Source organism: Grampus griseus, assembly GCF_964374135.1.
Source record: "Grampus griseus genome assembly, chromosome: 12".
NCBI lineage: Eukaryota > Metazoa > Chordata > Mammalia > Artiodactyla > Delphinidae > Grampus > Grampus griseus.
Genome location: NC_139006.1, coordinates 47,437,593 through 47,449,829, shown reverse-complemented (window position 1 = coordinate 47,449,829; position 12,237 = coordinate 47,437,593). Strand labels below are relative to the sequence as shown.

Below are 12,237 nucleotides of genomic sequence, written 5' to 3'. Positions count from 1 at the left end.
GCCCGCATACCGCAAAAAAAATAAAATAAAATAAAAGAAGTCTCAAAGCTCAAAAGTTAGAAAGCAAATGATCCAATTAAAACATAGGCAAAAGACACTGAAGAGACATGATTTTAACCTAAGATATACCGGTAGTAAACATGCCCATGAAAAGATGTTCAACATCATTAGCCATTAGTAAAATACAAATTAAAATCATGAGGTATCACTACACAGATTGAAATGGCTTAAAATTTAAAACAATGACAGGGACTTCCCTGGTGGCGCGGTGGTTAAGAATCTGCCTGCCAATGCAGGGGACATGGGTTCGAGCCCTGGTCTGGGAAGATCCCATATGCTGTGGAGCAACTAGTGCCACAGCTACTGAGCCTGTGCTCTAGAGCCCGTGAGCCACAACTACTGAGCCCACACGTCACAATTACTGAAGCCCATGCGCCTAGAGCCCATGCTCCGCAACAAGAGAAGCCACCGCAATGAGAACCCCATGCGCCCCAACGAACAGTAGCCCCCGCTCGCCGCAACTAGAGAAAGCCCACGCACAGCAATGAAAACCCAACGCAGCCAAAAATAAATTTATAAAAAAAATAATAAAAAATAAAACAATGACAACATGAAACACTGGCGAGGATGCAAAGAAACTGGATCACTCATACACTGCTGGTGGGAATATAAAATGGTATAGATACTGTGGAAAATAGCTTGGCATTTTCTTAAAAGACAAACCATGCAACCACCATATGACCCACTAATTGCATTCATTGCATTCTTGGGCATTTATCCTAGAGGAATGAAGGCTTACGTTCACACAAAAACCTGTACATGAATATTTATAGCAGCTCTATTTGTAATAGTCAAAAACTGGCTATTCCAGATCTCCTTCAGTGAATGAATGTTTAACCAAAATGTGGTACATCCATACCATGTATGGATGCATATTCACCAATAAAAGGAACTAATGAAAACACACAACAACCTGAATCTCCAGAGAATTATGCTGAGTGAAAAAAGAAATTCCAAAAAGTTACATATTGTTTGATGCCGTTTATATAACATTACTTAACATTCTTTTTTTGCTAACAGCTCTATTGAGATTTAAGTCACATACCATACCCCATTCACCCATTTAAAGTGTACATTTCAGTGGGTTTTTTACTGTTATTTATAGAATTGTGCAATATTTAAGATTCTTGAAATGTCAAAATTATGGAAATAGATAACATGGGACTTCCTCGGTGGTCCAGTGGTAACAAATCCGCCTTCCAATGCAGGGGACACAGGTTTGATCCCTGGTCGGGGAACTAAGATCCCACTTGTTGTGGGGCAACTAAGCCCATGCAACACAACTACTGAGCCCACGCACCTCAACTAGAGAGCCCTCATGCCGCAAACTACAAAGTCCACACCCCACAAGTAGAGAGAGAAAACCCACACGCCTCAATGAGCGATCCTGCATGCCGCAACGAAGATCCTATGTGTTGCAGCAAAGACCCAACGCAGCCAAAAATAAAAAATAAAAAGTAAATAAAATTAAAATTAAAAAAAAAAATAGAGAACATATGAACATTAGTGCTTGCCAAGGGTTAAGGAGGCACAGGGTGGGATCAAGAGGAAAGTGGGTGTGGCTATAAATGAGCCATGTGAAGGATCTTTGTGGTGATGGAAACTTTCTTTATCTTTACTCTATTAAGAAGGAAGATATCCCGGTTTTATTTACAAAACATTACCATTAGGGGAAATTGGGCCAGGGTACACAATTTCTGTATTATTTTACAACTATATGTGAATCTACAGTGGTCTCAAAATAAACAGTTTAACTTATCCGTATATTATAATGCATATTCACTTAATAAATACATATTAAATACTTACTACATAACAGAACTAGGGACATATCAGGGGACAAAAGTGATGAAAATCCCTACCCTGATGGGACTTACAGCATTGTGTGCATGCAGGTACTTGTGGCAAGTTTGTGTATATATACTACTATATCCAAAAACATTTTAACAAGTCATATTATTCTGTGCTAAAAATAGTAAAAGTAATTAATGAAAGTGAAGAATCCCAAAGAATCATATTATTTTAAGAATTCAAATATACTAAAAAGATTTTTAAAAGAATGGAAAAGGAATGCCCTCTAAGAAATACTGAGGTCAACTAAATACGACAGGCAAATTAATAAAGATTCAAAAGCATACATCATATATCTTAGTAGATTCCAGGTAAGTCCAAAAATGGACTTTAAAAAAAGACTCAAGAAACAGAAAAAATGGAATAGCATTATAACTTTAGATAAAGAGAATCAAGTATCTCAAATCTGAATGTATAAGAAAATGTAATAATATACCAAAAACAAAGCAACTGACAGGAAAATAATGTAAAATAAGTAATAAATTACAATAGATTATTATTAAATCATAGTCACAGAAATGATCACAAATGTACCTACACACTCTGAACAGTAAAATTATAAATTAGTATATAAAAATTTAATATGGAAAAATGCACATAGCCATATGTTGCTAGCAACTAAAGAAAATTTTAAAGCGACTTCTAGACACCATTATGAACTGCATTAAACTAACAAAATATTGCTTAAAAAAAATTGCTCAACATAGCGAATATCCTGCTCGGGCTGCGCGCTGGGCCACGGCGCAAGCACTGGAAGATGGGGCCGCCCGCCCATCCGCCCCGTGCCCTGGGTCCCCGCCCGCCGGCCACCCCGGCGTCCCCCGCGAGGCCCCGGAGCCGAGGGCCAAGCGGCCGCGGACGGCAGCGTAGAAGGCGAGAGGTAGAGATGATCTTCAAAATGAAGTCTCTGGAAAATGTTCAGTTCTCTGCAGGAACTACAAAAATGGAAGGAAAGAACATTTTCAAAACGAAATTGTTGCCACCGCAATGAAGAGTAGCCCCCTCTCTCCGCAACTAGAGAAAGCCCGTGCACAGCAGCGAGCCCGTGCCCAGCAACGAAGACCCAACGCAGCCAAAATAAATAAATAAAATAAAATAAATTTATTTTTTTAAAAAAAAGCTTTCAAAAAAAAACGGAATTGTTGTGAAAGTGTGTTTACAACGAACTGATACTACTGACAGGGTTTTTTTTTTCTTTTTAGCTAATAAAACACTTTAACAAGATTGTATTTATGGTCAAAGGAAACTGGACTAACCATGCGGCCGAAGACTTTTCCCGCCATGACCTACTCTGGGAACAGCCCGCAGCGGCTGCAGGAGATCTGTGAGGGGCTTGAAGCAGCCGCCCAAGACCCCCGCCCCGGGGCCGCCAGCAGGGCCGAGCAGTGACGCCCCGCTGGACGCCAAGGCCCTGGGGGGCCAGGCAGCAGCAGCAGCAGCAGCAGCAGCAGACGAGGACAGACACGAAGTTCGGGCCTTACCAGAAAGCCCTGAGAGAAATCAGATACTCCTTGCTGCCCTTTGCTAATGAATTGGGCCCTTCAGCCGCCGCAGAAGTAAACCAACAAATGCTGCAGTAACCGGTGGACGTGGGCTGTGACCAGATGGGTGGACGCTCCCAGGAGGCTGCCCATCTGGGGTGCAAAGGAGACCAGCAGAGGTCCCTGCAGAGGGGTTTCTAGGCTACAAACCCAAGGCCCTTTCTGTGTCCCATTGCGCTGTTTTCCACCTCCTCTCCAAAACCATCTTGTTAGCTGCTTTCCTTTTCAGGCAAGATCCAGAGATTTCTCAGCTCTCCTGATATTGTGTCACATGCACTTTCTGTCCTGTCCCTGTGATGATGGGAAGGCTTTCCCATGTAGCCGTTTCCTTGGGGTTTATTTGGCTTATTCTGAGCTGTCATGGGGAAGAGACTGGCTTCCTTTGACCTGTGTTTGGTTTGTGCATTTTTTAACTCAGCTAAGGGTAAGGTTGGTTAACATGAGTTGGCTCTCTGCCTCTTTTTTCTCCTGTTTTAAAAGATAGCCATGTATGCTGTTAGAGGAGACGTAACTATATTAAGGGAATGAGAAAGACTAGAAAATAAAAAGCTTGAGAAATTTAAAAAAAATGCTGGCAAAGATGATGGAATACAGATACACTTTAATAGTCTTAATGGCACTGTGTAAATTAGCCCAATTTTGTGGAAAGCAACATGACATCTATACAAACAGCAGTAACTATTTATTGAGCACTTAGGCAGGGTTCCAGAAACTTTACATAATCTTGAATTCTTAAGAATAAATAAATGTTTTAAAAGTTCCTTTATTTTACAAACAAGGAAACTAAGACTTTCAAAATAAATAAACCTATATGAGACTGAAGGCAAGATGCTACTTCATTGAAAACAAGGCCCTGCACATTCCTTCTACCTCAGGGTCTTTGCCCAGAATGTTCCCTCACCCCAAAATACTCTATACACAAACACAGTCCTCCACAAATTAACACCTACACATCACAAATCTCAGCAACAATTTCACTTCCTCAAGAAAGGTCTTTACTACGTACCCATCCACCCACCAACCCACCTAGATCTGGTCCCCTTCTTATACTCTCTCTTTACACCTATGAGTTTGTAACTGCACATGTATCTGAGTGTTTATTTGAATTAAAATGTGTCTCACCAATGCCAGTTCTGAAGGCAGGGATCATATCTAACCGTATACCACTGTAGGTATAACACAGAGCTGGGCACCTAGTAGGAATTCATTAATATTTGTTAAAGCAATGAATGCTAATTTACCTTAATCTAATCCAAAATTTTACTTAACCCAAGATATAATCCACAGTCCTCAAATCAAAACCATAAGCACCTTCCATGTACAAAACACTTCAACAGAGCTATAGTCATCCTTGTGTGACACAGCTGACAAATTCCCTTGTATTTACCCTCTGACCCAGCAATTCCACTTGAGAAAATTTATCTTATAGGAAAAACTCTCACATGTGAAATGGTATTCATACAAGTTTAATCAATGTGCCATTATTTGTAACAGCAAAAGATTGGAAACAACCTAAGTGTCCATAGATAAGAGATTGGATAAATAAATAAATAATTTAATAATTAAAAAAATAATCAAACATGGGGCTTCCCTGGTGGCGCAGTGGTTGAGAGTCCGCCTGCCGATGCAGGGGACAAAGGTTCGTGCCCCGGGTCCGGGGGGATCCCACATGCCGTGAAGTGGCTGGGCCTTTGAGCCATGGCCGCTGAGCCTGCGCGTCCCCGCAACGGGAGAGGCCACAACAGTGAGAGACCCGCGTACCGCAAAAAAAAAAAAAAAAAAAAAAACAATGGAACACTAGAACACTAAATATGTTCCATGGGGTCAGGAATTTTTGTCTGGCTTGTTGAACCCTAGAATCTACATTAGTATTGTTGGCACATAACGGACACTCAGTGTTGGCTTACTGAATGAATGAAAACTCTACAATCTCCCCCCCACCAAAAAAAAAGAGTAAGAAGGCCCTTTACGTACTGATATAGAATGACCTCCAATACAGTAACATGAAAATAGCAAGGTACAAAAGAATACATACAGTATGCTGTTCTCTGGAAGAATAGATAAGGTAACAGTGATTGTGAGAGACAATCATATTATTTCCTTTTGTACCTTTAAAGCTGTGAATTACAATATTCTCCATTCACAATACTACCTTCGATAATAAATATCTGGACCAAAAAACTTGAAACAGCCTCCTTTCTGTTTACAATAATAATCTAGCTTTTTGTGTTAGATGCTATAGTTATTAAACTAAACATAATTTTATATTTTTATGGGTTTTGAAAACTATAAAACACATATATTATCATTCACAAACATTATCTCATTTGGCCCTTGCAACAACCCTGTGAAACAGGTTGTTTCTACCCCTGTTTTATGGAGAAGAAAACAGGCTGAAAGGAGTTAAATGACTTGACCAAGTGATACAGCTAGTAAGCTGTGGTCTCCCAACACAAACCCACCATTCATACATTTATTCAATACCAAATACATACAGTAGGCTCAGGTAAGTACAAGCAGACCTGGGTTGCTGCCTTTTAAGAGCTTACAGTCTAGTAGGAGTGTGCCTTCCAATGCAGGGGATGTGGGTTGGATCTCCCTGATCGGGGAACTAAGATCCCATATGCCACAGGGCAACTAAGCCTGTGCGCTGCAACTACTAAGCCCGTGCCACAACTAGAGAGAAGCCCGCGTGTCGCAATGTAAAGCCCGTGTGCTGCAACGAAAGATCCCATGTGCCGCAGCTAAGACCCGATGCAGCCAAAAATAAATAGATAAATATTTTTAAAACTTGTTAAAAAGAGCTTCCAGTCTAACTGGTGAGAATGGCATCAGTCAAATCGTCTGATCCCAAAAATATTATGATTATGAACTGTGATAAGAAGTACAAAGAGGGATTTCCCTAGTGGCGCAGAGGTTAAGAATCCGCCTGCCAATGCAGGGGACATGGGTTCGAGCCCTGGTCCAGGAAGATCCCACATGCCTCGGAGCAACTAAGCCCATGAGCCACAACTACTGAGCCTGCACTCTAGAGCCCACGAGCCACAACTACTGAGCCTGTGTGCCACAACGACTGAAGCCCGCATGCCTAGAGTCTGTGCTTCACAACAAGAAAAGCCATTGCAATGAGAAGCCCGCGCACCGCAAGGAAGAGTAGCCCCCACTCACCACAACTAGAGAAAGCCCATGCACAGCAACGAAGACCCAACACAGCCAAAAATAAATAAATAAATTTATTTTTAAAAAAAGATGGCCTAGAGCAGCAATTATTATATCAGCAAGAAACCATATAAGCCTGGCTTTCAGATTTATAACAAGTACGTAGTAAAGAAGATATTTTGAAAATATGTATTTAGAGCATGACTGTCCAAACAGGATACCAATAAAGGTGTTCAAATTGTAAGAAATATTAAGTGAAAATTCAGGGACTGGATAATCCAAAGCAGGTCAATAAAGAATCATACAAATCTGTGCTTAATGAGAAGTGGAGGCTGATTTATATTAGCTCATTTTAAAAGATGCTTCCTGGGACTTCCCTGGTGGTCCAGTGGTTAAGACCCTGCGCTCCCAGTGCAGGGAACACAGGTTCCATCCCTGGTTGGGGAACTAAGATCCCGAACACTACCTGGCATGGCCAAAAAACAAAATAAAAATAAAATAGGCCCCGAAGCAAACAGATTAGATTTCCATTTTTAACAATCTGGCAAGGCATCAACTTGTTATTATATGTAATTTTCATTGTGATAGAGCTTACTTCTAACTGTACAGAGTTATTTCTTTAACCATTCAAAATAGAGAAGGGAGGTTTGGTTCAAAGAGTCTTTGAAGATTACAAAGGGAAAAAAAACAAGAGATAAATACCTTACCACTATGCCAGTCTGTACCTTCTGAAACATACCTGCTCAACTTTCATATTCTTAATTCATCTTTACATGTTTTTCAAAACATCTGACCACTCTAAGGCATCTGACACTGCTGACTACCTTTCCTTAAAATTCTTCTCGGTTTCCCGTCACACTCTATCTTGGTTTTCTTCCTATTCTTGTCCATTCCTTCTCAGGCTGTTCTTTTCTCCACTCTACATTTAAATATATATTCTCCAGCACTTTGTTCTATCTAGATCTCTGTTATCTTTCAATTTATACTCCTCCTCCAGGGGCTACATCCATACTCACAGCTTTAGTTCCATGTATTCCAGATCTACGTACATACACTTAACTACTGGACATACAATCATCAAATCTTACACAATCTCCTTAAAATGTCAGGAATCTCTTCTCTCCATTCCCTCTATCATTACCTTGGTTCAGGTTCTAATCGTTTCTCTCTGACAGAGCAATGAATGACCTCTTCACTAGTCTCACCAGTACCAAGCTAGACAAGGCTAGTAATTAGTAAGCATTCTAAAATTTAAATGTGATCATGCTGCTCCCCTGCCAAAATTATTCAGTAGGTCTCTATGGCTTTCAGGAAGAAGTTCAAATTGGCTTACACAGTAAATTCCTGTCAATGTCGCTAAGGCTCCATCTCTACCACACTCAATCTTTTGGCCAAACTTTGTAATCGGGATACAGTTTGTATCTTAACCCCTCCTCACCTCTGCATATGCTGTAAACCTAGTCAGGGTATTCCCCAACAATCCCTGAATGCCAATTCTGACCTAAAGTATAACTTCATCCAGGAAATCTCTCCTAAACTCATAGGCTAATTTAGATACCTGCTCTCAAGGCTCACATAAATTCTCCTCCTCAATTTCTTCCATACCAATCACATTCATGTATAGGTCTTCTCCATTAGACTATTAACATTCTCCAGAGAAAGAGCACTTTGTTTTGTTTTGGCCTCACGACATGTGTGACCTTAGTTCCCCGACCAGGGATCGAACCAGTACGGAGTCTTAACCACTGGACAGCCAGGGAAGTCCCAGAGAAAGAGCACTTTGTATTCCCTGTAACTGACACACAGAAGGCATCCGACAATTGCTGTTTGAAGGAATGAATGAGGATTAAATGAGAATTTATATTTTGGTAAAGTTATTCTAGTGATAATGAACTTGCTCCTTTTACTAGAATGGGCAAATCCTTCACTGCAGTTGAAATGGCACAGGGGCTGAAAGCTCTTATCACCTCATCTCTCACTATTCACGAACAAAAAATTAATTTTGTAGCTAAATATAAATTTGTTTAAAGGCACAGGTTTGTCCTCTGTGAAAAGGGAAAAGCAAATGACATTCTAAACTAGGTTATTTAAAACAGAATTCTATTTCCCCACCAAACTCCTCCCAATCAATACCCTGTTCCACCATTACCACCCTTTCCAAAGAAAACTTTTTCTCCCTCCACCTTAATTAACTGTTTAGCCAGAACCTTAGACCAACTGTGTGTTCATTTGAGAGGGGACAATGCTGGTAAAGGAGGGGATGGAGGAGGGTGAGTAGTAAGTGTCCAGTTCTCTTAACAAAACCTACTCCATATTTTCTTTTCACATCCCAGCCCAGGGAGGTGATTTAAGAAAAGTCCTCAACAATCATCTTCACTCTCTTTTCCACAGCCTTGATTGACGTCAAGCCAAAACTACAGTTTGATTTAATAAAATGTCTCACAAGGGAAGTGAACTAGAGCAAACTGCATGGAATTTTGAGGGGAACTAGAGATTACAATGAGTTCTATGAGGTCAATCACCTAACAGGTAATTGAAATGATTCTGTCCAGAAAAGACCTACTGCCTCACTGTGCCCTCCCTTCCCTCCCTTTCTTCCACCCACTGCCAGCCCAAGCACAGAAAAGGCATCAAGTTATAATAAACACTAACAGATTAAAGACTAAAAGTATACACTGCTCCCTAAACATCTCAAGATATTTTTCTAACAATCTGCATTTGTTGCACCAAATGATAAAGGAATAAGATTGTCATTCATCTCCCGTAAGCGGCAAAAATATAACTGGCATAACTTCTATGGTGAAAAGTCACATACTCTTGGGCTCACACAACCACTATCATTAGGAATAAGGTAGACAACAGTGCAGGGAAGACTGGGGATCGGAGTGAAAAGAGTGGGTCTCAAGAAACAACTGTAAGGAAGTTTGTGATTAAGAGCCCCAAATTCGGGCTTCCCTGATGGCACAGTGGATGAGAGTCCGCCTGCCAATGCAGGGGACACGGGTTCGTGCCCCGGTCCGGGAAGATCCTACATGCCGCGGAGCGGCTGGGCCCGTGAGCCATGGCCGCTGAGCCTGCGCGTCCGGAGCCTGTGCTCCGCAACGGGAGAGGCCACAACCGTGAGAGGCCAGCGTACCGCAAAAAAAGCAACGGGAGAGGCCACGACAGTGAGAGGCCCGCGTACTGCAAAAAAAAAAAAAACGAACCCCAAATTCAACAATCCATTCTTTACAAAATTATAGAACCCTCCCCCAAAAAAAGGTCGAAGGAGAAATCGATTTAGAAACTTGTTCGACTCTTTTCAGCTATTTGTAAGCACACAGAACTTTCAAGCCTGGATGTACTTTTTCAAATAGAGATTTCCAAGCCTCACCTGCCAGAAATTCTTTACAAGTTTGTAATGGAGCCTGGGAATTGGCATGTTTACTTAAAAAGCTCCCCAGGGACTCTGATCAGCAGCTAGGTGTGTCAGAAATGCTATACACCTTTACCAGAAGGGCTCCTTCTAACCCTTATGGACACCCTACGAGTCTATATTAATTATCAAAGTTCTTCCTAACAGCATCAGGCCACCTCACCGAATCCCTCTGTGTTCTCCATCACCCGTAGGATTACTGCCTTAATTTCAGTTCATTCCTCACAACAGCGGTCTATCTTTCTCATCTCCACCCTTGTAGTAATCAAGTAATAAGCAGAAGAGTAAAACAAAGGGAAACTATCACTTCAATACCCGGAAATCCTGTCAGTTGTAACATATGAGGGAAGCAAACCCATTCTAGGTCATTCCAACCTGCACTGAATTTTGAACGCATCGAAACACTTTCAAAGGTGGTCTGTGAAGCGGGTCTGAAAGGTTAAGTTAGAAGAGAGCTCCTCGATCTGGAAAGGATGGGCCAAGGTTCTGAAAGGAAAAGGGAGACCTGAAAGCGGGGCGGGTCGGGGAGCCGGGCGAGCGGGCCGTGCGGGCACCTCCGGCCGGTTCTGACACTCGACACCCCAGCCTTCACTCAGGTTGCTAGGAAACAAAAAGGCTCCACGTTCCCTGCAATTCCTCCCGGGCCTGCAGGAGAAGACAGGGGCCTCGGGGCCCGAGGACGCCACGGGGACAGGCCTTGGCACTGCCCCGGGCACTGCCCCGGGGGCGCGGCAACGAGGCAGCTCCGGGGCCCGGGAGCTCCGGCTGAGGGGCCAGGCGCAGGGAGCCGGCCGGGAGTTAAGGGGGAGGGCGGCCTGGCCTCCGACCGGCCGCAAACGGGCCCTCGGCGCCGAGCGGCGCCCGGGGAGGCCGTGGCGGGCTCGGCTCCCGCCAGGCCGCAGCCCAGGGTCCGGGGCGGGGTGAGGGGCCTAAACGACCACCCGGCTCCGCGCGGGGGAGGGGGCGTCTACTCACACGTGCTGACAAGCCGCGGTCCGTACGGGCGTTTTGAGCACCTCCTGACAGACGGGGCAGTAGAAATCATCTTCGGTGTAGGACGTGGCCGCGGAGAGCTCCTCGGCCATGTCGGTAGATGGGGGATCGAGGTTATGGCGGCGGCAGCGGCCCAGGTGGCGGCGTCTGCCTGGGGCCCGACTCACTGCGTGAACCAGGAGGGGGCGGGGAATCGCGTCAGGAAGCGGCTCGCGCCAGGAAGGAGGCGGGGCCCTGGAGGGGCGGGGCCCGGCGGAGCCGGGCCGGGCCGGGCCGGGTGGGGCGGGGCGGGACGGGGCGGGACGGGGCGGGGCGGGGCGGGACAGAAAGCCGAGACGTTACGGCCGCACGCGCCGGGCGAGGGTAAATCCCCGGGCTGCTGCCCTTGCCGGGGCAGGACGGGGAGGCGGCGCTGGGCGGGAGGCAGCGGCCGAAAGAGCGACCCCGCCCGAGGCCACTCCCTTACCTGGCTCCGCAAGGCAGACGCGACTCAGCCCTCTTCTGCGCCGCCGGCGTCATTTTCCCCGGCCTTTCGGCCCCTTTTCCCCACCCCCTCCTCGAGCCCCCCACCCGCGCAGCCGGCTTTCGGCCGCAACCTACGGTTTTCCGCGGCTCCCCGCCCCGACCCTACACTCCACTTGCGTAGACGCTCACTTAGGTGAGCCAGCTTCACGGGCTAGTGTTGGTAGAGAAGCCGGGAGACGTCCTCGGGCTTCTTGTCCAGCCGCTGCCGTCTTCGCCGCCGAGGCCTGGAACGGAGTGGCCGGCGGAGTGTGCTGGGCTCACCGACCTTAAACAGGGCCGGGATCGAGGCTCATGGTGCACGTGGATCCCACCGCCCCCTTCAGCTGCTCTCTCGTGGCATCGCGCTGCCTGCAGCCAGCCCCGCTGGTCACCGAACATGAGGCGGCGAGCGCGGGGCCGATGAGGGGGTGGAGGGCGGCCTCCGTGGCAAACGGCCTGTGACGTATGCAGCAGCTTTTCACGTTAACAGCTGGGTGTTCACTGTACCCCCAGCTTCCCTACAGCAGGGATCCCCTTTCGAGCCACTCCTATCAGATACATTGGGGTTTTCAGGAATTTTTCCTCAAAAAATAGCATTACATGATAGTAAATATTTGATCCTTATTGTTGCCCTTGTCAGAATGTTTGATTCATGTCAAGGTGTGTTATGTAATAATCCGTTATGGGATTTTAATCCTTCGGAGAGGAAAAATT

General features: G+C 45.0%; 1 protein-coding gene across 1 annotated transcript in view; it reads right to left on the bottom strand.

Annotated features, from left to right (window-relative positions):
* Positions 1–11,177, bottom strand: part of RNF138 (ring finger protein 138) — a 43,349-nt gene extending 32,172 nt beyond the window's left edge. The window contains exon 1 of the mRNA XM_082667819.1: positions 11,002–11,177. Within this exon, the coding sequence (XP_082523945.1) occupies positions 11,002–11,111 (110 nt within the window). The 5' untranslated portion in view covers positions 11,112–11,177. The remainder of the gene's footprint in view (positions 1–11,001) is intronic.
* Positions 11,178–12,237: the final 1,060 nt, after the last annotated feature.